Source organism: Ischnura elegans, chromosome 4, assembly GCF_921293095.1.
Source record: "Ischnura elegans chromosome 4, ioIscEleg1.1, whole genome shotgun sequence".
Lineage (NCBI taxonomy): Eukaryota > Metazoa > Arthropoda > Insecta > Odonata > Coenagrionidae > Ischnura > Ischnura elegans.
Window position 1 is genome coordinate 113,962,336 of NC_060249.1, and position 27,998 is coordinate 113,990,333.

A 27,998-nucleotide genomic window follows, 5' to 3' on the forward strand; every position below is an offset into this window, starting at 1 on the left:
CTTCAGTATTTGTTTGCGACATAATTGACCCATGTTCTTGGGAGTAGAGGTTGTTTCTGTCCCTGCTCGAATAATTGCTCCAGTGAAAATGTCCTTGGTCTGCATAATTTTAATTCTCCTTCTCCCCGCGATAATGGAAGCCATCTCCGGTAAGGCAAATGATATATTAATTTTATCTTATTTAGATTTCCCTCTTTAGAGTACATTGCTTCCTTGTACCATTTCAGGAACGGGTTCAATTCAACAGTTCTCATGCTGCAAGTTGACAATGTGAATTCTTGTCACTTGTTGAAGCATTTTGTATTTAAGTTAAATCCGTCTTAATCGCTGTCTGTAGTTAATGTTTCCATTTAATTTTTCTTTTGTGCCTCAATTTTGAGTCAATAGAATCGCGTAAATTTGCCCGAGGTTGAATAAACTGCTTGTAGTCTGATCTCAAATTTGTGTAACGCTAGATTTTTAATTCACCAGCATTAACAATTAAATTTTCTATGTAGCCACGAATTTTAAGGATTTTCGTGGAAACTATGGGGGGCCTTAGTTGAAAAAGTTGTGAAGTTCGCTGGCCGACTGCTTTTAATGCTAATGATTTAGTACTCGTGAGATTTTCGGCTTTGGACCGTCTTGTTTTCTGCTACTTTACAGCTGACTTAGCCCATATTGAAAATCCCATGGAACAAAAATAAAAGTTTTTCAAATAAAAAAATAATGCCAATATAAAATTTTAAGTGAGTGTCAGCATTCATGGCGTTAGAGAAGTGACCAAGTCAATGTGAGATGATTTTGAAATTTAATCTGGCTTTACCATATATCACTATACCCCTATGAAAAATTGTATAAACCTGTATAAAATTTGTATACATTCTTATACAATTATCATGACAATGTATAAGAATGTATACAAATTTGATACAGGCTTATACAATTTTTTCATAGGGGGAAGGAGAGTCTCAAAAAATACTGTATCCATTTTTTCGACAAACAAAATTTTGATCTGCTGTACCCATAATGATGGAAACTTGCATATCCTATATATTGTTTATGTACTTCAGGGAATCACTGCATTTCTCTCGATACCAACTGATGTTTCCCCTTTACTGCAGGAGGCTCCTTGATGGTAGAATAGTTTTGATTCACCTTATCCAAGTATTTATGTGGATCATGGCTGGTGTTCTGAAGAATGGAAGGAAATTAATGCCTTATTCTCAAATGTTATAATTTCAATTACAGCCATGTACCATATCCTTTAACATTTTTTATATCTTCAAATTGTTTTTTTCTTCATTACTGAGATTGGGACGAAGAAAAAAATATTTGGAGCATAGGGCTGAGTATATATAGAATTTACAGTTAGGTAACCAAGGCAGTTCAAGTAGAGTATCCTTCCTCCGCTAACCCACCTACCAAATCCTTATAGATACTCATGAATGCAAATAAAAAAATCATTCTGATACATATATAGTTTAAAGAGGCCAAGCTGCTCCAGGGAAAGGTTATTGGGAACCCTCAGACATTCAGTTCCTTACAGCAGTGCAAATGTACAGTACCTACTTTTGTTAGCAATCAATCGCATAAAACTTGATACCAACTCAGTCCTATACTCTGTTCATTTTATCTCTGCCGGTGAGCTGGTGTGGCCAAAGCAAGTGGAGTTGAGGGGAGGGAAAGTTTCTCGACATGTGACTTTGCCTTTGCCAATCAGCAAACAGTAGGCGTGTCCTCAGTTAGTCGCTCTCAGACCTCTGCCGAGTGAACATCGTGAATCTGCTCGAGGAGTAGTGTTGCCAAACTTCATGCGTTCTCCTTGTATTTGACTAAGTATGCCTTCCACCAACGGTGGCTCATTTAGCACGGTAGCTGACAATGTCATGCACTTCTATGAAAGGATTATCCCAAATGCCTTTCAAATGAGTAGGTATATTGTCTCGGCACCACGGCCAAAATACCTGTGGCCACCTAAGACTCACACGTTTTCAGTGACTAAGTAGGGCGGCTACGTGCATTTGGCAATGTTATGTTCGCTCCTCCTCTCTCTCTCGGTACTACCCCTCCCCTATCAGCGCAGCCATCCGAGAGTGACCGGGCTCTCACGAAAGCTCACCCGCAGACATAAAGTGAACAGACTATAAGTAATTGTAATTATGATTTAAGGCATATTCTTACCTGTTGAGTTTCCACGAAATAAAGATATTCTTAACACATTTTAAAAAACCGCATTGCCACCTTGTCATAAGCATTAATTATATATGCATAAACTACGAATTTTCACAAATTATTGAAGCCAACATACCTATGTCACTATGGGTACAGTTACTGCCTCTGTTTCTTAATGTTAGCATATGTATGGATTCATAGGTTTTGATTGTTTTATACCATATATTGTTGGGTCTTAAAGAATATTTTTCAGGCAAGTATATGTTCTTTATGCCTCTTTATTTTTATGTTTTAATTAATTTGCCAATTTTACTCATCCATCAGGTCAAAATCAATGGATGGCAAGTGGTGTTCACGAATTGGAAGAATCTCTAAAAATTCAACTTAAGCGTAATGAAAACATTGCCCGAAATGTAATTATATTTGTTGGAGATGGACTTGATCCAAATACTGTCACAGCCTCTAGATTTTACAAGAGTCAGTATTGGAAAGAACGTAGACCTTCCTCTGCACCTTCCAAGAAAGATGGCAAGAACGAAGAAGAAAGCCTTTTGTTTGAAAAATTCCCAAACATTGGTCTGTTAAAGGTTGAGTATTTTTCTCTCTTTTGTTGCTTAAGTTGCCTGTACCTTTATTGTCCTACTGTAACTAGTCATTAATTTAAGAATTTTTTGGCTAAATTGCTTCGAAATCTATTTATGTTTCAACCTCTTTCAATCTTCAAACTGTCACAAACTTAATTTATGCCATCATATCAGCGGTGATATTACTTGTGATCCAGGGGCGGTCTGGCCTGGACACCTGGTTGGCGATCACCGAGTGGCGTGAGCTTAGGGGACCCCCACAATGCTAGCGTCTATTGTGAAGCGTAAATGAGAGATGTAATAAAAATGAAGAATCTGAGTTTTTCCCAGTGAGTAGCATGGATGAAAGCTTCTCGGGTTTCCAACCAGGTCAGGGTCTGCATGGTGTAGGCTGACGTTTCGTCATACACGCCCTCAACTCGGCTCCACTGTGCCATAAGTGCTTCTACAGGTATGTCGACGATACTTTCAACATTTGGCGCCACGGAATGGATACTCTGCACTAATTTGTCGACCACATGAATAGCCGTCACCCCAACATACGTTTCACCATGGAGACTGAAACGAACGGAGAGCTACCCTTCCTGGACATCCTCATCCACCGCAGGGGAGTGGGAACCCTGGGGCAATAAGTATATTGGAAGCCTACTCATACCGATCTATACCTAAATGGGAAAAGCCATCATCATTATCCATCGCAGAAGAACACGGTCCTATCCTCATTAATTCACAGGGCCAAAAAGATCTCCGACATGGATAATTTACAAGGAGAATTGAAACTTCTAAAGAAGATCTTCACAGACAACAGATATAGCCACTAAAAGGGCCTTCAGACAAGAGAAGGAATACGGACCAGATGAAGAACGGCCTCCAGCATCAAAAGCCATCCTGCCATACATTTCCACGGTCTTGGGAAAGATAGCAAGGATTCTTTCCAAATACCATATTCGTACCATTCACCTTCCTCCTGATAAACTCTGGGATCAGTTAGTCAGAGCCAAGGACCCTATTGGTCTCGAAACAGCCGGCATTTACCGCATTCCGTGCGAATGTGGTAAATTGTATATTGGAGAGACAGAGAAGACCATTGAGACGAGGGTGAAGGAGCATCGACGCCACCTCCGACTAGGTCAGTTAGAAAACTCGGCCATTGTAGAACACTGTGCCCAGGAAAACCACAACATCCTCTGGGAAGAAACAACCCAACTCGATGGGACTGGAGGTTATTGGGACCGTATCACTAAAGAAGCCGTAGATATCCGTCTTCATCCAAACAACATCAATAGAGATCGAGGACTGCAGCTAAGTAGTGCCTGGAAGTCAGCAATAAATAGGACGAGAAAGGAGGAAAGGTCACGGACCAATCAGAGAGCACCTAGGTGAAGGAGGAGGGTATAAATAACGAAACGCAGCGACATTGGCATCATCAGCCCTGAGGATGTTGGGAAAGTCTCCCAACGAAACGTCAGCCTACATCATGCAGACCCTAACCCGGTTGGAAAACCAAGAAGCTTTCATCCATGTAATAATAAAATATCCGTATTAGTTGAACCAGTGGCATAATTATGGGGGGATGATGGGGATAGATCCCCCCCCCCAAAGCCTCAGAGAAATAAAAATAATATTCAAAACTGTTGTCTAGTTTTTGACATAAAGTAAATTTTTAAGTAACCTTTTAATGAAACCCAAATGTTAAGTGCCAAAATTATGTAAAAAAATATTTGCAGGCATGTCATTATTCCAAAACGGGAGGGGGCGGGGTGGGAGGTCGCCCTTCCCCATCCCCCCTCAAAGCATATTCCTAGTTACGCCGCTGAGTTGAACCAAAGTTACCAAGCCGCAAAGCTTAACTTTCTAAAGCACTCGACTATACGGATTTGAATCCCGGTCAAGGCGAAAGAAAGTGCACAAATTTTAAGTACAGAAAAATGTGCACATAAAAAGTCCAAAAGGTTATCACAAAATGTTATCAAATCATTGATCACATATTTTTTTAAGTGAAGGTTTCCAGATTTCTTATTTCTAGCACCTACAAGGGATTTAACGAAAAAATTTAAATTTCTCTACCAGATATGTGAATGTAAAAACATTTCAACCTGTAAAATGCCAATGCCAATCTTCGTCATCATGAGTGTAAATAGTTTGTATAAATTCTCAGGTATCACCTTTTCTAATTCTTTTAACCAGACGTATGCTGCAGATCGGCAAGTTCCTGATTCAGCATCCACAGCTACTGCTTTGTTCTGCGGTGTGAAAGCAAATTATGAGACTGCTGGTGTTGATGATACGGTATGTGTAATGGAGTATGATTTGAATCAAAATATGTTTTCGGAAACCTTCATGTGTTTTTAAGGTTACGTTCGTGGATGATTGTCTTACAGGTACAGCTAGGTGACTGTGAAGCTTCCCTCAATCCCAAAGCGCAAGTGTCATCAATTTTGAAGTGGGCATTAGATTCCGGAAAAGATGCCGGTTTGTATGCAAAAATTATATTTTAGCACCAGATTTTTAGAAGTTGAATTAATTTGTGTTATCAAAAGACTAAATAGTAAGGCTTCCAGCCCTGTAACTTGTTAGGAAATGTGGCTGACACTTGCATAACTCCGTTGTTTGGTGCCCATGACCCATGTGATGTAGATATCTAAATATGATACCAAATGCACGGCTCCATGATGCAAACTTGTCACCTTCTTTCAGAGTTTGTGGTCGTTATATTGGAAGTAAACTTAGCTGGGTGCTGACTGGTATTCTTTGGTGAGAGAATCATTAAAGTAGGAGCAATGTGAGAATATTCATCAAAGAAAGTCATTTTAAATTGGGTTTATCTAGTTTGTCAGTTGTTCCTGCTTGGGTGAGGGCCAAGTAAATATCAGAAAATTTCACAGATTTTCTAATTTATTAGTTCCATAAATACTTTGGAATTACACACTATACATATTGTCTCTCTCTTTCTCAACTTCCCTGTTTAATTTTCCGTCCATTTCACCTTCTGTATTCTCTTGTATACCCATATCATGACCTCCAATGATTTATGTACATATTTGTATTTTTATCCTATATGGTTCATTTCTGTGTCATTATTGGGACATTACTTATCTGAATTTTAGTTAATGCAGTTGTTTTTATTTCATTGACTTGATTTGACCGAAGTGTTGATTGAAAAGAAATAAACATATTCTTGCATACATTTTTTAGGACCAACGCAGTTCTTTATTTTGTCATTTGAAAGTTAAAAGAGTTTTGAAATCATTTTTGCCATTATAATTTCTAGGTTTTGTGACCAACATGAGAGTGACTCATGCTACACCCAGCCCATTGTATGCTCACACTCCTGAGCGTCACTGGGAATGTGATGGAAAGATGCCTGATGAGGCTAAACGTAATTGCAAAGACATCGCTCGTCAGCTGGTTGAAGATGAACCTGGAAAGAATTTAAAGGTAATCTTTGTTGGTATCGGAGACTTTCAGGGTCGAGGCTTGGGTAATTGGAAAAATTGCAAGGGGTGAAAGGTGAAAGGAACCGTCTTTCCAATTTGTATTCATCGACTAATGATGTGCCCCGCAATGGTCGCAAAAGCCCGCTTGCCTCCTGAAAGCCTCCGATAGGCACGAATATCTCTGAGAAAGCCTACGTTTCAAGTAATTTTTATGCCTTACTGATATTTTTCATAGTTTGATAAATTTTGAATTATTTCTCTGCTAGCAACTATGTAGCATCTTTATTTATTGTATGCAGTGGCAAAGCATGGCTTACAAGCTTAGCCATTGCATGCGTGGCAGGTGACCTGTTTCCAAGGTCCTCTTTTTTCATGAAATTTAACCTGTATGGATAAAACAATCCTTAAAAGTCATGAGGTCAATACGGGGCACCCCAGAGCCAAAGGCCATAGGCACCTTTGGGAAGCCCAGGGCTCTTGCAGCACCTTCCATGAAGTCCTTGCAAGCAAATGAAATGTGAAATGAAATACATAACACACAAGATCCCTGTAGGAATTAGGGCCATCTATCTTTCTTCTTGTGCTCGGCAATGTTTTCAAAATTCTAATTATCAAGATACAAAAATAATGTTGATAATAATATGATTTATTGTATTATACAATGGGGAAGGACAATATGCCCAAAAATTATCAGACGTCTTTTCTTGGTTTCATAGTTAGGCCTCATTATGCTACCATAGAGGAAAACTGGCACTGTGCCATCATTTACGTCATTTCTGAGAACTTAACGACGGAATTACCCCCCACCATTTATGTAGAGTCGACTGAGAAATACATGAAGGGGCCTCTTGTTATGTAGGGATGGATATGTAGGGTCGACTAAGAATACGGGCCTTAGCATGATATTCTTAATGCTTATGTTGATTCTCTAGTGCTGATATGCTTAATTCATGACATAAATATGCAGATGAATACATTTTCCTTTGTATCATCAAAAATATAGTATATCAGTGGTGGTAAACTGTAAGATTTAAACTAACTCTGGCTTCTGAATTGTATGAATAATTTACTGAAATTGAATGGTATGTTGATTTTGACTTTCCATGTACATAGTACATATTTATGTGAAGGTTGAATATGGTTTCAAATGGATGTATGACATCAAATCATGTATATGCAATTTTTTGAAAATACTCATGTACTTCTTTGCTTCATCGAATTATGTTTTTTTCCATCTGTAAAGACCTTTAAGATATATAGCATCGTTTCATAAATTGACTGATTTATGTATTTTTTTTCAGCCCTACTGTATTTTTAAATTTCTGTCTTAAGTGCCTTACTGCAGGTTTTATTCTATTGTAAAAATATTTTCGCAGTACATGTTACTGTTCAGAAATGAATGAGAACAGGTTTTATTTATCTTTTTTTGTTTTCTAAGGTACATATTTTTTTAATATGTTCCTTCAATTTTCTCTTTTACATATATATTCATTGTAAATGTTCTTTCATTTGTTCTTACAAAATCATTTATGCATTAAAGTGCATTTTGTTGAGTGGTCTGAAGAAACTCAATTGATAAAACTGATTTTTCTTTGTGGAATGCATACATTTTACTTTTTATAGGTTATAATGGGTGGTGGCCGACAGTGCTTGCAGAGCAACGTTGTTGATACTGCGTATGATCCTATAGACCGGTGGGCTTGCCGTCGGCAGGATGGTTTGGATCTTATGAAGGAATGGGAGAGAGATAAACAATTTCGAGGGCTTCCATACAAAGTCCTATCCAATGCTGGTGACCTAAGAGCTCTTACTAAGGACAGAAACTCATCACAGTACCTTCTTGGTTTGTATCATGCTTTTTTTTCTTATAAATTTAAATAGATATTGGATTTTTTTGTCTATATTGCTTTTAGAGTTTACTTCATAGGACGATGTGATGTTCCTTCTCTTTCTATGTACTCCTAGAATTATATTATTCCATTCAGTATTTTTCTATAGATTAGTTATGGCACGTGTTCCATTCATATTTGGCTTTTCTCTTGTTTTATTGCCTTAATGTCTTATAATTCTGTATTGGTGTTGGTTCTGTAGTTCTCACATCACTTAGAAGGTATTTAGGTAGTTGAATAATTGTGGTGGTTGGTTTGCTGAGTGCTACATATTTTGCCATATCACGTGTAAAATCTTTTGCTTAAATGCCAATTCTCTTTTGAATAATTTCTGTAGTTACATATTTTGAATGTTTTAAGGAATGGCATCATTTTTTTATTGATGAAATGTATGATAGGATTTAGGGTCTTGTTTTTTATTTTATTGTAATTGCTGCTAAGTATGGTTCCTTATGCTGAATGTAACGTTATCTCTTTCACTTATTTTTTTTTCACTTTTAATCATTCACAACCTTGGAACTTAAACATAATTTTGGCTTTTTAGTTAAAAGCTGGATTGGAATCAATCGCTACATGCTTAATTTCCCCAATTTCTCACTTTTGAGTTTATTTTTCAAGTGATAGGTAATTTCTTTACATGTGCTGAACCTCTACTCTTTAAAATCCTGTCCTGTCCTTATAAAGTATGAGTAAAATTTATAAACACTCATTCAACAGTGAAGCAGCCTCAGCGAGGTCCCCCAAAACCTTATCGAAGGTTTCTTCACTGTTGAACGAGTGTTTGTGAAGGGTTTCCGGTTGAAAGGCTGGGGTTGGTCACTGCTGCGAATCTTCCCGTTCCAGCATACCAACACAGTGTTTTGTTTATACCTGTGACGAGGTCTCCTGTTACGGCCATTGGAGTTTTTCATTGCCCAGTTGACCTTGAGGCCGTAGAGCTCACCTTTTTATCTATAGTACAGAAAAATTGAGCTGTGCATATACTGGGTTAAAGTGAAGTGGAGTGGAGGGACAATTTCAGGTGCTGAGTGGGTGGTGGTTGAGGGAAGGTGGTGGTTGGGCTCGGTGCTTGGATAGGCATCACTCTTGGTGATTGGCTCGAGGGGAGGGGAGGATGAAGGGTTGGATGAACAAGTAGGAAAGTGGGGGAGGGGTGAGCAAGGGAGGGAGACATGTGGTCATTAACGAGGTTGGAGTCACTGCTGGCTAAAATTTCCAATTTCTCCAGGGCATCTCATCTGCCTCCTTTCTTTTCATAGTGTAATATGGTAGGGATGAAGTCACTGTTGTGGCTCATGTCTGGGAGGTGTTAGGCCAAACTGGGAATTTTCTTTCCCGTGGTGAAGACAAATCTGGTGCTCGGGAACTATTTTGGAAAATCTCTTCTCCCTGTTTACACAATGTAACTGGAGTCACAGTTAGCACAATTCAGAAGATACAAACTGCTCTGCTCTTCAGGTATTTTTTGTAGTTGGGTGATCTGAGTATGCTTCGTAAAGTTCCGTTGGTGTAGGATGCTAGCTTTAATTTTTCTTTTGGAAGAAGTTGCTGCACCTTGAGGTACAATATCCAGAGGATAGGCATTCTGCACCATTTTGACAACCCATCTGAGGTGGTCTGTTTGTTGGATTTTTCCCTTTGTGCCTTCTGAATCCTTTACCTATAGTGGACTCCATTTTCAAGGTGAAGATTAGCTGCCAGTCTCCCAAGTGCTAAAGCAATCCTAAGCTTCCAAAATATTCCATTTCTCTGGTTCTCAGGGGTGCAACAACCCCCCTGAATCATGGAGGAGTCGAAAACTCTTTGGAAAATCTATACATATTAGCTTTCTAATTGAGGGGGAAGGATGAGTGGGAAAAAGTGTAGCTCCCCTCCCTAGAATTATGCTCCCCTAGTGATGCACCCCTGCTGCGTGGATATTTCTTTCTGTGCTTATACGGGCTAAGTGTTTATCCCCCCTTGCTTTACTGAAACAGAAATCCTTTAACATTTAAAAAATTGTTGTGTTGAATATATTTAGGATGTAATCAGTATCCCAGATTACCTGCAGCTTTGCCACAGCAGGGCAGTCTTACTAAGGTTTACATATAGCCACAACTCAGTGTTAATGTTAGTGATATACAGAGATAGCAGTTTAGAAACGTCTGGAATATGTGAATATTTTTTCATAATCATTCAAAACATGATCAAAATAATTTTAAAAGCAGAACTACATGTAGGTCTTTCGTGTACTTTAGATAGTTTGCTCTACCATGTTATTTCTAATTTTTCTGTGCTAATTAAAGCTCACAAGAAAGTACATTCATTCATTTGATTTTCTTAACATATCATATTGTTTTCCCAATTAAACTGTGGAAAAAATCATATGGGGGTCCTCAACTGTTAATGAATTGAATTGAAGCATTAGGGCATCCCATCATATGTATTTATTTGAGAACGTTGTTGGCTTAAATCGAGTGTTCAGTATTGCGACCTTCGTTAAATTTCACCTTAATTTCACTTTCACAGTAGTAGTAATTTGAAATTGTGTACATAGTTAAAAAATCATTCACATCAGCTTTTGTAAATAAAATGCACTCACATATTTTAAATGGGTCAATATCTGGAATATACGATTACTTTTATATATGGTTGCTTGAATTATTCATTGAAAAAGTAATTCAGTGAATGAAAACTATTATCCATTATTTTGTTTGGCAGAACTGTAAATGAAGGTATGATGTTCAGATTTGTATTCTTCTGTTCAGCTTAATAGGGTAGGTTCATTGCATTAATTGTATCAAACTTAGCTTTTAGTGTCAGTTTTTTTGGTTGCATAGTTCATTTCATCTTGGCACATTATTACTAAACTACCTGCTTATTTTATATTACTTTCTTCATCTTTCCATAAAGTAAATTTAGTCATGTTGATATCTTATTATCCATTAATGTTTTTTTCCAGATGTCAGCATTTTAGAATAAAAACATTTTCTATAATGTAGGATAAAATGAAGACATTAATAGATCTATTGTCTCTCCATTATTTTTCTTAATTCTTTGGCCATGAATTACTTTATTCAAGATGAATTTAGCCCTTTCCATTTAACCTAGGTAATCCCTCTGAGATCTCCATATGTTAATGTGTCTTAGTTAGTGTAAAATCAGCTATTGTAAATAGTATGTGCTCCTCGGGTTGTAATAATCGCCGAGGGGAAAGTATTTTATCTGAACAATCTTACATCAACTGCTATTTCACATGCCATTCAATGAAATTCATATATGTAGCTTGGTTATGGCTTGCCTATCCTAAGCATACCAGGTCAGAATTTTATTTTGCATGATGCAGTGATTTATGATTAAGTGTTGCCTGTGGTCAGGGGCAAAATGGCATAAACTTGCAAAAACGTGAGCATAAATGAAATACTTTCATTGGTACAGATTTTGCTTTAAATTATTTGTTTTTCCTTAATTTTGTCCCATAAGTTTTGTGCTACTTATGTTGGTAAAACATAAATTGCATGACAAGATTCATTAGAAGACTCGAGTCTGATGATCATTATTTCTGAATGATATATTAGACATTGAAGTTTATAATTTCAAGTAATACTGGATAATAAATAATTGATGCTGATATTTAATTAATAACTAGCTGACTATAAGTTGTCCTTTTGGATAAAATTTCCATACCCAACTAAAAGGTCTGGTCAGTTTCTCAATAAATTTTCTTGCAGTTTCATGACCCTCGCCAGCTGGCAAGCATGACCAGAATTTTAGGATTTCCTAAAGGTAAGGTTGGTTGTACATATGTAAGCTCTCATTTTCTTAGCTACTCCCTCAGGTATTTCAATCACGCAATGGTGTCCCAAAAATCCACGCTGCACGCTCATGTGGCAGCTCATGAAGGAGTGTGCAAGTCTTTTTGTTTTATAAATTATATTAAATAGCATATATTCAATGGGTCTTTAGGGAGTGCGTTTGGCCTTTGAGTACAGCATTTCCCTATGTACCAAAGGGTCAGATATGGCTAAAGGCTGTGGGCACCTCCAATAAATATACTTGTAGGGTGAGGTGGTTGAGAGAAAGAATCTGCTCTCTTGCTTTCCTCTTTCGCTGGATATTTTTAAATAACTTGCCTGTGATTTAGTGTCTACCGTCACCTCACCAAAGCAGCATTTGGGTCAGAGCACTGATCCTTTTACCATTCAATCAAATTTTGTTACTCAATGAAGGCTCACTTTTATGTAATAGTTTATGGTAATTGTCATCTCCTATCACTTTAGCTCCATGAGATGTGAGTTCATATAATCTAATTGATATCAGTTTTTTAGATTGTTAGACTCCTATGGGGATGAATGACTTTTGGATGTAAGAAATAATGCACATAACCGCAGAAGTTCTGTATTAATTTAGTTTCCTTGAATTTGACCATGTTGTGTTCAGGCTTTCTTTCATAAATACATTTGTAATCATTTATCGAAGCACAAATATTGATGGAATTTGTATCACTTGTATTTGGCTTTAATCTTCCCTTTTTTTTCTTTCAATCTTTAGTGCTTCTGTTAGGTTGCTTTAAAATTATTCCAAATACTTATTTTTATTTTCATGTTGGGTGGCATGGATAAATCATAATGTGGGCATATTCCCCCATAACCTACAGATTTTGAAACATTTGGAATTTATCATGGAATAGACCTGAGTTTTGGAACTGTCATTTTTTCAGATACACGACTTTAAAATAGTATTAGCATAGTTTGAGATCTGTAGTCTTTTTTTTATTGGCTGTGCATCATATTGAAAATTTTCTATATAATTTTTCTTTTTCAAGTTGGTATTTCAATGTGTGCTAATATTTGTCTTTGTATTATTTGCATGTGTATTATAATTCATGGGATGAATTTCTATTGTTATATCTGTGCTTCAGGATTCACAACAATAGCTTAACATTTTTGGAATCAACGAGTTTGTGTATGGACTGCATGTGACACACTCAACCATGACAATATGTGCCTTAGATTTTAATTTTTACGGTCTGTCATTTCAATTACATATGTTCTTGAAAACTGTGCCTGGATTCATGAAATGTTTTTTTACTGGGAATGCTTAACTAGTTCTGCTTCTTCTGAAATTGTGGTGGATTATTTTCTTCTCAATCCCAAATGGCTGATTATGAAGCCAAAGCTATGTTGAAGTTAGGTAGTTTTTTTTGGATGACGTCAGGGGTAATTTTTTTCATCTCCTAAAATGCTTTGACTGCTGTGTGTGCTGAAGTACTACTGTAACTACCTTTCCAGAGCAGAGCACTAACACAGATTATATGTGTCAAATTTTGAAGGAGATGGAGCAACTCACACAGGAGGTTACCTGATAAAACGTGACCAATTTAATCCACTAAGAAATGCTTGAAAGCATTCAATTTTGGAGTATGAATACTGTTGGGTATGCTTCTGTGTGTCATGTAACTGATAACAGTTTCAAAAGCATTTCAGCTTGCTTCTACCAATTTAAGTGCTCATTGATTCATTTGTCTTATGTATGTAGTTCAGTAGTCAGTGTGATGTAGTAGGTTTTCTGAAGACTCTCTCCCAATTGCCTGCCAAAGTGTAAACATTGCCTATATGTATCGATGGATAGGAATGTCTCTAACACAGCTGAACATTAACAAGTGTCACTAATGATGCTGAACATTAATAGAGAGGATGGCTACAAGTTGGCAGCTAAATAATTAGAAGCAAGTCTTTGAAATTTCCACTGCATGGCAGTGATCATTTGAATTCAACTACTTAAGATGCCAACAGCATAAATGGACATTTTGTCGTGAAGATGCAAGCAATATGCTTATGAAATTATAATCAGGAAACTGGCAGATACAAGATGTACCAGAAAACCAGCATACTTCAGGACCACTCATAAAAACCTTAACGAGAGTGCCTGTTATGCTCTAAAATCCAAAGCAGCCAGTATTTCCACCACAAAGTCAGAACCCTGTTACCTATGGGTATCAAGTTTGAAAACTTAATGGGAGCAAAAAGGTTAACACATTTAACCTGGACTTATTTAGTATTCAATGGCAAGAACATTTTTAGTTGATAGAATACAGTTATAGTACTGAATGTGCATCCTTTTAGAATCCTGGGCCGCAAGCTAACAATTTTTATTGCTCTTGGTTTCCTATAATCATAATAAGTACTTATGTGTAAATTATTATGTTGAAATTGAGCATTAATTGGTGCTTTTTGGCTGAATGCATTCTAAGGTGTTGAAATTTGGCTTTCTGTGGCAAATATATATTTGTCTTTATAATAATATCCTTTCTAGCAATATTATTTGTGATACATCAATGTATATTGGGCCCTATAAGTAATTGTGCATCTCCGATGAGCCACGACTCAAAGGTAGAGCAAACAACTTCCAATTCCTTATCTTTAGTTGGCAATGCTTTTGAAAGAAGCCATTGGCTGCTTGTGAATTGTACTCTGCCAATTGCTCAATGGCAGCGGCCATACTATGCATGTCTTACCAAGTCCTCCTTTGTGGTTGGGTCGACCACCTTCAGGGTCGGGGTTTCAGTGAGGTGCTCCTTTGCTTGGGGTTAGCATTTCTAAGAATTTATTCCTGGACACCCTTTTGTTCATCCTCCCACTGAGAGTTGAGTTAGCGGTAGAGTACTGAGTACAATTCAAAAGCAACCTCTTGCTCGAGGGCCATACACACATTTGGCCAAGGCGCTCTTTTGTTTTGGGAGTATAGTTTCGATGAATGCTTTCCAGGACACCCCCATAGTCACATTTGTTTTCAACTTCTCTAATATTTCTCCCAGCAATTCATCTTCACCCAGCTATATTTAGAGGTAAAAAAATTGCATTTTCGAGGGACGGATGAAAGAAACCATTGCAATGATGTCCATATAAGAGAAAGATTTTACCCAAAAATGTGTCCATATCCATAAAGGCCTGGTTAAACGATACATTAACACGCACAGGTTAAGGTCTAAATGTATGAACGCAAGAATGAATGCCAAAATGCACCATGTAACCACCCAACTTGTGCAAATGCATGCACAGAAAATAGAACCTGTTCTAATTTGGTTCATGCATTCGCACAGGTTCCGTTCCAGTCCACCAAAATCATTCATGCAAATGTACATTAGCTTGTACTTGCCAATGTACAGTAAAGGCCTTAAGAGGGAGTGCCCATAAAATAGAGGTTTGATCCTTTTAGAAATGGAGTTCTGCTGGGGAATAGGGTAGTTTCCTTCATCAAAGAAAACGAAAGGCATTGATTGCGATTCGTTACCCACCATTAGTGTATTCATAATATACAAATTATTTGGTTTAAGAAATACCGGTTTAGGCGAATGGCAATGGTCCGTTTTTATCCTCATTTGAAAAGGGCCAGATTGGCGCCCATGCGATGCCACTCCACGTGACGTCACAGGGACCTAGTTTCTATATGAGTAGATAGGAGTTTTACATCGCCTGAGGTTACCAATGCATGCATGAGGTACAGAGCTCAGGGAAACATGTCTTAATAATCGCCTATTAAAACTGGCTAAGGTCGGAAAGTTTTCCTCGTTTGATAAGGTATTAATAATCCATATTTAAGCCAAGCGCTACCAGCTAGCATGGCACTCAGCTACCTGCTAGCATCCTGCGTCGTATCAGCGCTCAAAGCCTCGCCCCAAGGTCACCTCACTTGCGGCAGCGGGAACCAGAACGACGTCACACAGGAGTTTTCCCGGCATTCATACTTACCCGTCGCGTTTTCGAGCGCTTGAAATTTTTCACCTTTCATTTAATCGCAGAAAATAGATATCGTCATTTAAAAATGTAAAAGCGTGAAATACGTACTTCGGTAGTAATAATTTTTCGATTTAGCCAATACAAAAATAATAGGAAACCACCCTATTGAATACTGTCCTCAGGGCTGGGCAGTATTTCAAATACAAGTATTTTTAATTATTTATTTGAAATGAATTTATTAATTCTGCATTTTGCATTTCAAATACACGACCTGAATATATCCTGTACTTTGTATTTAAAATACAGATTTTTGGTATTTTCCCATTCAAAAATACAAAATACTTTTGCAGAAAATGAAATGGAAAATGCATGTTTTCATTGCATGGAGCCTTGAACAATAGATTGTGAGGAAAACGAAGAGGAGAGTATCAATTTATTTTTTAAATTTGGCCAAATTTGTGGCTTTAAAATTATTTCTGATAATATTTCTGAGCTAATGTAAAATTGATTCTTAATGACGTTAAATTTGAGTGTTTTAACAACTAAGCAAATCTTGCTACCCCTGAATCACTCGTGCAACGACTGTGGTAACTTACCTATACATACATTTGCTATTTCCATTTACCATAATGGTGTCAAAGTTTGGGTTTCAATGATGTTCTCTGCATTTAGTTACTGCACAGCCATCATGCACTTCTGTATATATTTACTCTGTGGTTGAGTGAAGCTGGTTGCATTCTTGTAAAAATTTACAAAATTGTGTATCAATACGTGAAATTTGGTAGCAGAGAAAACAGTAATTGTAAAGTGCTGAATAAATTTAAAGATTGACATTAAAAAGACTATTAATAATGAAAAACACCGGTCCGGTAATAAAATAGAAACTCTGCATAGAATTTTGTGGAAGTAACAAAGAGTTTTTCATTATTAATATGGAGCCCTTTCACCACGTAAAAGCTTCAAGTTTCGATTTAATTAAAAAGACTGTCCAATGGTTGTAAAATTTGCCACCACTCGTGAGTTCAAGAGATAAAAACGCTTACTGTGATGGTTTGTGGGAATGGGGATTCATAACAGGGACCAACCCCAGCCCCCCCACCAGAACACCCTCCTGTAGTGGTTTACGTTATCTTACTTCCTCACCAGAGACCACCACATACCCACACACAACCCATATGGAATCCTTTGCAAGGCTAATGGGAACTCCCTAATGACACTTGGGTTACATCCTGAGGTCTTTTGCAGAGGTGATGGGACACTTCAAAAGATTCTAGGTTATTTCCGCAGTCACACTCACAAGCACTGAAGGTACTCGCTGACACACAAGTAGGACCCAAATTTCTTGAAGAAACGCACGAAAAAGAGTGTGGTCAATTAAAAAAAAAAACATGAACAGGAACAATAGTACAATACAACTAGGAATAATAGTAATAATACAAGAGTGAGCATCGGATATGAGTATTTCAACCACCAAGTGGTCCTCCTCAGCGAGCTGAAAGGGAAAAAAAACACTGGCACCTAGAGGTTGTGAGTGAATGTTGTGATAAAAAAGGTAGAATAAATAAGGAAAGGACAAAAAGGGTGGAAGGAGTGGAACCAATGACCAAAGGTTAAGGTAAAAGCTGAAGTGGGCATAAGTGGGCCGTGGGAAAGGGGGTGAGGTGACCTTCCTGGAATGGTTGCTTTGTTTGCGTCAAATAATTTCCATGCAATACCCACTTGACGAGGAGGATCACACCCTACGTTCTTGCTTCGGAATTTTCCCCCACCACTTCTCGTTCCCAACCCTGCTTCCCAATACTCCTCTTGCCATGTCTACTTTCAAAAGCATTGCCGACTGAAGATAAAGAATTTGAAGTGGTTTGCTTTAGCTACGAGTGGTGGTTCGTCGAAGTTGCACAATTACTTTTGAGGCCCACTGTGCATTACAGGAGGATGATTTTCAGGAGCTGTATTTGTTTTTTAGTTTTTGAGTATAAATTGCTCCCATAACTATACACGATAGAAATTCATTGAAGAGGTAGTATTCTTCTATGTCCTTTTCTCATTTAGATTATTATTTTACTTCAAAAAGAAGAAAATACTTAATTTATTGTTTTGGCTCTTTCAAATTTTGAAATGCAACTTTTGTTATAATTGCTTTGCCTATTCTTGAAAAAGTCCTGTTGAGTTTAGAAGTGAAATTCCCTAGTAAATTTTACTCTATGCACGATAATTTTTTTTTTTTGCGGCAGGGATATTTGCAAATGGTCATTTACCGTATGATTATCAAAGAAATGACTCTGATTCTGGAACACCATCCCTTGCTGAAATGGTCACTGCTGCTATTGATGCCTTGAAAGATAATCCAAGAGGTTTTGTCTTAGCTGTAAGTAAGTTTTAATAGTAGGAATTGAAATGTAAGACGTTTGTAGTGTGTAAAACAGTTTTCCAATCAAAGCTATTTGACTGTGGTACCTTCTCCTATCAATAGTTCTTGTATATATGTCCGTTTATAATTATTATTCATTGTGGAAAGAACATTCAATGTCTTATAGAATAGAAAATGCTCCTTATATTTTGGAAGATTGCCCTTAGAAGGGGGGATACATGAATAACAATAAAAATAAGTTGTAAATAATGAGTTCAACAGATTCAGGCTTCAATTGGTGGAAGTTAGACATATTTAAGTAAATGAAAGGTCGTAGCACTTTTCCACAAGAATTTTTAATGCGTACAACGCGTTTCGGCTCACTGAGCCATCATCTGGTACAAGACCTCTCCAAGAGCCATCCATGAGCCATCATCTGGTCTTGTACCAGATGATGGCTCAGTGAGCCGAAATGCGTTGTACGCATTAAAAATTCTTGTGGAAAAGTGCTACGACCTTTCATTTACTTAAATTTGTAAATAATGGTAAAATATTAAATAATGCTCCTTATTTTGACGTGTTCATTAGCGACATTATTACAGAACAGCAATTCGTTACAAGAATTTTTCATTAACTTTCAGTAGTGAAGCCAGTTACAATATTCATTGGAAGGCATTTCAACACATTTTGACTACTATTTGAGATGAAGTAACCTCATGGCATATTCTCGATGTCCTTCTCACCATTTTAATTCACTGAAAACTTCGAGTGATGAGAAATAGTTTGAGCCCAGGGACTTGGTCTTTTGTTTGGTAGTTCTCCATGTTGAACACTGCATGTGCTAATTTTCAGCTTTACACTATATGTTTCTGGGTTTTACCTCAACTCTTTTACTTGATTGTTGGCTACAGCCGAAAAGGTTTTTCCCAGACAAAAGAACTAATGTAGGCTGTGGACGATGAAGGGGATGGGAAGTTTGCTAAATGGATGAACTCAGTTACGCTGTTATCTTTCAAGACCCAACTTAACTAGATTAGGCCGTCTCTTTTGGAAGTAGAGTTGATCCTGCAACCCATTTTTTATCCGATAAATTTGGAGTTAAAAAATGGTCTTATTTTTATTATCTCATATTTTATATTTTACTGTAAAATTTAAAAACGAAAGATAATATTTTTTTCTGTTGAGGTCATGCAATTTTTAATTGAAATGCTAGTGTTGAAACTAATGGAGCTCTATGATTGAACTAAACAGAGAAAATTATGCGCGAATTTATGACTGCAATCAGAAAAAATGCCTTTAAATTCAGATTTTTGTGCAATCTTGTTTCATTCTTACTTGTCAGTTGTTGTATTATTTACTTATTTTTCTCAAAACTTACTGTTAATATCTTGGTTGTCTAAGGAAAATAACCCTAAATAACTCAATGTGTTTTCATTTATATAAGCACCTTTATTTTCATTGATGAGAGCTGTTTTGTTTGTACAAAAAGCCAAAATAATACATATAAAGTTTGATTATGCCGCTACAAAGTGCTGTTGAAGATGAAAGGGAAAAATGGCACAGCTGTCTAATCTAGGAAAATAATAAGAAAATTAAAAATTATCGCAAAAGGAAATCTTGATTCTAGCATTTTATTTTTTTAATCAATCATTATCCATCAACTTTATTTTTAAACGTTTTCATTGGAAAGTACATTTTTTTGTTCAAGAGTGTGCTGGACATCATTATTTTTTCAAATTTAATCATAAGGTTAGTTGAAGCATGCCAAACACAGTCAGTGAGCAAACTCAGAAGACCTTTTGCATTTAAACATCCTTTTTGTAGCTGTCTTTCCAATGCATTAACATGTTCCCTGCCATGGATTTTTAGATGAATTCATCCATCGTGCGTTGGTGTTTTTCTTTTTGCTTTAATTCTTGGATCCTTTCCATTCGAGTTTTCATTTGCATTTCGCTATGTACACCTTATCGGTCATGTCATATATGCGGCAGCGTAGCTGTGACCAACAGCGTGCCATGAGAGGCCAAAAAGTGACTAGTTCTTTGGTCATTATGACCGAAGTGGCAGTGAACGTGTTAAACATCCTTTATTTCTGGGTTGGTTTTCTTTCCTTTAAGCAGTTATGTATGGCTGATTTAAAAAAGAGCTTGTTGTGATGTGGAGAATATAAGTGGTCCACAGGCAAATTGGTGATGGGTCATTGGAAGCTGTCATTTTTTTTTTCATTCCTAGGTGGAGGGTGGGAAGATAGATGTAGCACATCACCGTGGTACAGCACGCAAGGCTTTGGATGAGACTGTTGTTATGGAAGAAGCTGTCATTGCTGTGGTGGATAAACTTTCCTCATCAACTCAAGCCAATGGGGAGTCACCATTTGGTCCAAATTCTCGCAGTTCTTCAAGTTTTTGGCCCGACTTGTCTTCCGATACTCTACTCATAGTTACCAGTGATCATGCTCATACTATGAGCATTAATGGCTACCCAAAGAGAGGAAATGATATCTTAGGTATGTTGATTATTTGCTGTATTATAATGCTGTTGGCAAGGTTAAAATTTATTCCTTAGATGCAATTTTGAGAATAAAGGATTCAACTGCCCCATAGTAGCATGAGGGATATTTTGGTATTTTCTTCCAAAAAGCTTATTGAAATACTTATGGTCTTAGTGTTTGTTAATGATATGATTTTATATCTGCTAAAAATATAATTACAGCAAAACCTCTATGTAGTGAACCTCTTTACATCATAAACCTCCATACATCATACCATCCCTACGGTCCCGTCAGATTTACATGTAAATTTATAGGCAAACCTCTTTGTTGTGAACCTCTTTATATCGTAAAACCTCCACTTATCATACCAAGGAGATACCCCCGAGACGGCCTAACTACCTCTTCAAATCAAACTGAGACAACTAGACACCATTAATGCAGCCGCGATTATGTACATGGAATGGCATTTTCAGTGATAAATGTTTCACCCGTATTATTTTTTTCTTATATACCTTTAATATGCTGTAATTTTCACGTTAATCATTAGTTGTGGCCATTTTGTTCCATATGAGAGCATACCTAACAGTAAATAAGAACAAAGGTATCTAACTATCCTAATCATTTTAAATGACTGTTGAATTAAGAGAGATCTCATAATTTTCTCTCAAATCGTAGTAAAAATCATGTGATAGCACACACTTTCTGTAATTATTATGTATATAGGTAATAAATATATGTTCACTAATCCATGCATGTTTGTTTAAACACATACATATAATGGTTTTATAGACAGTAGTGCCTTTCATTTCTGAATGATATGAAAAAATGGCCTATCACTAAAACTAAAATGCCTATCACTAAAACCTCTCTATAGTGAACCTCCATACATCATAATGCCCAAATTTTGGTCCCCACCGTTACGATATAAAGAGGTTTTACTGTATATTTCCCATGAGGAAATATTCAAATTATTTGTCATAGACTACAACTGAGATCGATTCAATTTTGCTCAATTTCACCAAATCTCTTCCCCACTAAGTTATCTCTGTCCCTCCAGATAAATATTAGGCTCGAGTGCAATGGCAATAAAGTAACACTAGAACCACGGACGGGACTTTTTTGTCCCATCACCCTTTGCAAATGTTTGCCATTCATGTACTAGTGGTTTGATCCCTTCGAAATTTACTAACCTATACGCATTTTTGATGCTCTTTCGAATGGTCATATCTGTAATGTATTCAATTTTAATTTTATGTTAATTTCTCTTTATGTAAAACGGAATTTATTTCTAAAAGATTACCCTGGAGCCCTGCAGATTGTTGAGTTGTTGAATAAACAAGCTTGCAAATGGTTGACGGTTTTAGAGATTGTAATTATTCCTTTCGAAAAGTATCTGAGTAAAATAGTAGTTAGGTGGAGACATCACAATATCGAACGTATTGTACTATGTTTGGTTCGCGAGAAAAACGACGCTTTACCTAGAACCGCGGGATGGGACTTTTTTGTCCCATATGGGGAAAACATACAATTTCAGTTTTTTTTGTACACTTATTTTGTATTTAGAATAATAACAGTTTATTACGAAGGGGATTGATGCACAGATATTGTTATTCTGCCAGTTAGAAGTGCAGAAGGGAATAATCTGTGCACTGCGCCGGCCGCCTACTCACGCAGCGCTGGCCGCGTCACCTCTGCCCTGCGCGTCTGCAGGTCTGAGCTTGCTGTCAACAACACTTTTGCTGTCAAAATAAGTTTACTGTATTCCTAGTTATACTTAATAAAACGTTTTAAACATTACCTAAACACGTAATTTGTCCACACAAACCACAAAAAAACCGTCAATTATACTTAAACATGACAGGATCAACGTATTTTGTCAATGGGACAAAAAAGTCCCATGCCGCGGTTGTGGTGGGGTTGGAAAGTTCAGCGGTTGTACTGTTAAGGGATCTTGATATGAGTCTTGGGACTCTATTGTGGCAAGATAATATGAAAACATTGCTAGTTAGTAATCCCTCTTTCATATGTAAATAATCATTTATCGTCTGACAAGCTGTCTATTCTCCCAAAATTTCTATTCAGGTATTGCAGCCAAGAGTATGATGGATGGTGTGGACTTTACCACCCTATCTTATGCCTCTGGCGTTGGTTACCACTATTCGTGCAATAAGTCAGGTGTTGTGATGAGGTCCAACCCTGCTGAAGCTGACACCTCAAGCTTTGATTATGTGCAGCAGTCGGCAATTTGGAGAGAGGAAGGAACTCATGGAGGGGGTGATGTTCCTGTGTATGCCACTGGTAATGCAAGTTTGTTTATTTCTTCATTGTAATTTTATATTGTTCTCTGAACTTATGGTAGTCTTCCTTATTTCAAAAGTTTTTGGTTTTTTTGAGAAATTGTATAACTTTAAGTTTTTTTTTGGGACAACTCTTGATTTTTGCGATAATTGGCATTATTTGTTTTGCCAAATTTATGAGGAAGTTTGAATCATTATAACTCATCATAGAGTAAAAGGCTACCAAAAATATATTGAACATACTGCAGCAATATGTTTCAATTCATTTCAGTCGAACTGGCAATCTAGTTTTCAATCTTCATCTTCTTTATCAATGTCTCTAAATAGATTTATATATTGAAAGAAATAATTTTATGGTGATATAAATATTTTTTTCAAGAGTTTTGAGATGTAATGAGTTGTTAAATTACGTATATATTTGATATTCGATTCTGATATTTGAGCTAAAATTTTATCCATGGGAAGTATCTATATCCAAAGGTGGTGATTTGTTGTGTAATGGTTCTATATTTTTACCGGACCATCTAGGCCTCCCATCTCTTTAACTCTAGGGAAATCCACTCCCTGAAATGTGAGGATATTTGGTTTTGAAAGGGTGAGAACCTTTACAAATAGCAATCTCAAAGCCGCCTCCTATTGCTGTGCCGATATTGTTTGGCACCTAAAACATAGTTTTCATTTTTTAAAGTGAATTTCCTCTCCTTGCAAATATACATTAATAATGTTGCTGCAGTGATGAAAGATTAATATTATTCATGCGAAAATGGGGATAAAATGCTCTTTGCTTGTGTAATGTCTTCTGATCAGCATTTCAGAGGAGAGGTTACCAAACCAAATGATAACTTTCCCTTTGTGAGGGAATGATGCGCAACCCCTGGGTAATAACATCGGCTTCTTGTTTCACTTTTAAGGTCCTATGTCACATCTTTTTCATCGAGTGCATGAGCAAAGTTACGTGGCACATGTGATGGCATATGCAGCTCGCATAGGGCCATATTCTGCAGATCAAGGCTACTTGGCACCAGAAATGGATTGTACCATGGCAAGGAAGAGTGAAGCCTCTTTGGTTGTGCCTTTGGCATGGAGCTTCATTGGAAATGTTGTTATCATGTTTACTTGGAAGTTTTTGGATCTGAGACTTTCTTAGCAATATTTTAAGTTGCTCTTAAGTTTTTGACTCTTCCTCCCCAGTCTGCCTCATTTAGGGGTTGCAACATCTTCAGATTTAATCTCCACTCCTTAGTAGATGCTTTTTTATTCGTTAAGTGATTAGGATGATTTATTTTAGACAGGTAGTTGTGTTTGTTGGATTCCATGGTTCTTATAGTTGCAACTCATATCGTCCAAAGTTATTCATTCCCACTGCTAATACGCATTTGTTGTGTTATGAGATAAAAAGGAATAAATGCATGGGCAGAGCTCACAAAAGGGTCATTATGGGTGTTAAAGGGAGGAAAATGTGCTCAAAACTATTACATGGATGTTGGATCTTAATTTGTAAATTTTATAAAGTATGCCTAGAGCACCAAAACTCCACAAATTGGATTTCTTTTCCCAACAGTTAGAGGCTGTTGAGTTAGTAGTGAAGGTATTTTTTCCATGGTATACATATGTATAGGTGAATGGAAAATTTTGATATTTTACTGAAGGTTTATTTTGTTTAAAAAATGAATATGTTCAAATTTTTCTCGTTTCCTTTAAAAAATACTGGAAAAAATACTTTTTGAAGATTTATCTGAATGGAAGCATTGGATCTTATTGCTATTGTTGAGGACCAGGAGTTTGTTGATGTTTGTGTTTGCTTCAAGTACTAATCATGCATGCTTTTCTTTTCTGAGTCATGGACATACTTTTGTTATGAAGTAACTTCAAGGGTTTTGAAAATTTTTTTGGCCTCACCAGCCCCTTTTTTATTTGATTTGTATAGAAAAAAAATCAGGAAATTATTGATTTAGTGACCGAAGTTGTAATTTTTACCGCACTAAGATTCATTGAGCATGAAATGCTTATTTTTGCTACGGCATTTCATGTGGTGGAATAGCAACTATTCTGTGTCATTTGGAAGTCTTAATCTCGGTTCTGTGGCAGGCCAAGCGAGTTTAGGTGTGTCAAACTCACCTCGGAATTTTATAATTTGTGTAGTTAAGTCACCATTCTCAATTTGTCTCACAAGGGGAGACCACGTACCTTGCTCCGCCTTTTTCAATGCCGTATTTTTTATGGCCTTCGGAATGGTGAACACATCCCTGAACTAGTAGTGGTTCCGTTGAATGGGCCTTAGTTTGGCTGTAATTAATTAATTTTAATGCGGTACTTTTCGAAATCCATATATAGTCCCATGATATCACGTACATCTTAAGCGGGTCGAGTGGGGTAGTGGTTAGCGTTTACGGCTGCCACCCGGGGGACCAGGGTTCAAGGCTCTGTGAAGGCTTTTTATTTTCTTGCCTCCATTGTGATCATACGGCGTCAACTTTTTTATTAATTTTAATTGCGACAACCATAGACATGAGACTTTTTTTTATCACCATAATGACGTTTAGGTATTTAAGCAGTGTCATTTCAAACACGGAGATACGACGACTACACTAGCATGGTGTTGGTGTGCGCCAAATTGTTAATTTTTTCATTGCTTATACTGATGAACTTCCACATTAAAAATGGAAACCACTCTTGCTAGAGCACATGCCATTAAAGGCTCGCGGCGACCAACAACATGCGTACAGACATAATTAATAAGAACAAAAAACGATTATAAAATGCCGTATTTCTCGAACACTTGTAATTCACTTTACTCCAAAGGAAGTTTACTTACACAGTACCTATGTGCTAAAATAACCATTCCGAAATATAATTTCCATTAATAAATAGGATGAAATAAACGTTTATGACCCTGGACTGGACGTGGTAGCGTATAAAATACGTCAATCTTCGAAAGCCAAGGATTTCAACATCGTACGTACATTCTGGGCTAGAATGGTCTCGTGTATTCCTACAATGTACTTTGACTGTCTATATTGTGAGTTTTCAAAGTTCGAGGTATTGTAGCTAATTTTTTTTAGATCAGCAAGAGGAACCCGTCACACGTGGAGTATAAATTACGCCGGGAGACCGGCCGTATACCACCTCTGTACCTTTATATCTGTATCACCTATAAATGTACAAGATTTTACTAATTTCTACAAGTAAAGATTATTTTTAACAAAAATCGAGTATTATCATATATGCATATAACATAGGCAAAGTACGCCATTCGCCCGGTTGTGAAGCAATAACAATCGCGCCCGCTAGAGGGTTAAAAGCAACAATTACACCAAATGTGTCTTGTGCTCGCCGCTTCGCAAAATCTTCCGTAGCCCTTCCAATGTAATAACAAGATATGCACCAACAAATGTCATTTCTACCAAAAAAAGCCACTGTTTTAGCCCCCCGTTAATCTTTCGTTATGTTTTTGAGTAGAGAGTGGAGCCTTCACTTCTCCGCGTTGAAAATGACACTGCTTAAATACCTAAACGTCATTATGGTGATAAAAAAAATAGTCTCATGTCTGTGCTTGTCGCAATTAAAATTAATAAAAAAGTTGACGCCGTATGATCACAATGGAGGCAAGAAAATAAAAAGCCATCACAGAGCCTTGAACCCTGGTCCCCCGGGTGGCAGCCGTAAGCGCTAACCACTACCCCACCCGACCCGCCTAAGATGTACGTGATATCATGGGACTATATGCGGATTGCGAAAAGTACCGCATTAAAATTAATTAATTACAGCCAAACTAAGGCCCATTCAACGGAACCACTACTAGTTCAGGGATGTGTTCACCATTCCGGAGGCCATGGAAAATACGGCATTGAAAAAGGCGGAGCAAGGTTCGTGGTCTCCCCTTGTCAGTGATGTTTACGTCTGCCATCTGGCAAAGCTTAGTGGAATTTTTGTTTGTTTAAACTTTTGGTCGCACATGTGAATATGTTGAGATTATAAGTAGTCAATTCTACAGATCTTTTCAATAAGTAAGACATTGTCAATAGATATGAGGAAGGAGTCTTGTTAGTCTTCGTCCTCTTTTTCTGTCTCGTCAGTTTAAGGGTATACATTGCTTTAGAATATAAATGGGTGTTTAGAAGACCATAAATTTCAAAAATTAAGTTTTCATGCCTACTATTTCCGTGATTGAAGATGTCTGTCATTGGAATTAAAGCGGTAGATAAAGGAAGGTCATGGCTTTGGTGAAGCGGAAGAGACTGATTATCTGGATTAACCAGTTCATGTCCTTGAACGGTGTGTAAAATAATGGTAGTGCAATTTTTAGTATTTGTTATCAAAATTTCAGTTAAAGACTTTTAAGGATTGCCTCTACATCTTCATTCTTTATTAAATTTATGGTTACTATACAAAGGGCTATGATTTCTATCAACCCTTTTATGATCTCTGCATCATCATTGTTATCTTTTAATTACATAGTTCTGTTACTTCAGGTGTATCTCAATGTTTTCCTGTTTACTTTTCTTATATTGTTTTTGTTACTATTCTGGAGTTGCACTATCTGTCAACTTCTCCTTTAAAGATACAATCCGAATGATATTATTTCCCTTAACATTTGACTTCTTGATATATTTACTGTGTCCAGTGGAGTCTATACATGTATGCAGCCATTCCTTCATTGCTAGGTTTAACCCTTCTGTGCTCTTTGTGGTTGATCTTTTCTAGTGGATCATGTTGTCTTTTATTTTTGAGAGATGAGAGATCTTTTTGTGTGTTTCAACTGCGACTTTGCATTTTTCTTTTATAATTCTCTGTCCGTATGGTACAAAAAATGTATGTTTACTCCTCCTTGTGAAGAAAATTATGAAATCAAATCAATTTTAGATTCTCGCTTTGGTATGAAGTTGATTTTTGTTATAATTTTTCTCCATAAATGCACTTCTTTTTCTAGTTTTTGATAATATTCTTCCATGGTAAACTATAATGATCATTGGGAAGTGCAGTTTGTTTCCACGAAAATTGATTTCATCCACATAACTATATTTGTGCCAGATTTTAATCCGTCCAGTGTATATGTTCACCATGAGGACTCGATACTA

The 27,998-nt window shown here is 37.0% G+C and overlaps 2 protein-coding genes across 2 annotated transcripts in view; one reads left to right on the top strand and one right to left on the bottom strand.

Moving 5' to 3' along the window:
• Positions 1–88, bottom strand: part of LOC124157911 — a 30,602-nt gene extending 30,514 nt beyond the window's left edge. The window contains exon 1 of the mRNA XM_046532995.1: positions 1–88. The gene's annotated coding sequence lies outside the window, so the exon portion shown is untranslated.
• Positions 32–24,594, top strand: LOC124157912 (alkaline phosphatase-like). The gene is made up of 10 exons (XM_046532996.1): positions 32–149; positions 2,479–2,741; positions 4,926–5,027; positions 5,120–5,210; positions 6,010–6,176; positions 7,799–8,018; positions 18,017–18,150; positions 20,365–20,638; positions 22,706–22,921; positions 23,832–24,594. Exons 1-10 carry the CDS (start codon positions 32–34, stop codon positions 24,065–24,067), a joined length of 1,821 nt encoding a protein of 606 aa, XP_046388952.1. The 3' UTR covers positions 24,068–24,594.
• The last annotated feature ends 3,404 nt before the right edge of the window (positions 24,595–27,998 follow it).

Bases quoted from the DNA above. Each gene is read 5' to 3' on its own strand.
- LOC124157912 (XM_046532996.1), top strand. From the start codon at position 32: ATGTTCTTGGGAGTAGAGGTTGTTTCTGTCCCTGCTCGAATAATTGCT. The intron at 18,151-20,364 runs GTAAGTAAGTTT...TTTCATTCCTAG, and splicing joins CAAGAGGTTTTGTCTTAGCT to GTGGAGGGTGGGAAGATAGA. The intron at 22,922-23,831 runs GTAATGCAAGTT...TTCACTTTTAAG, and splicing joins TGTTCCTGTGTATGCCACTG to GTCCTATGTCACATCTTTTT.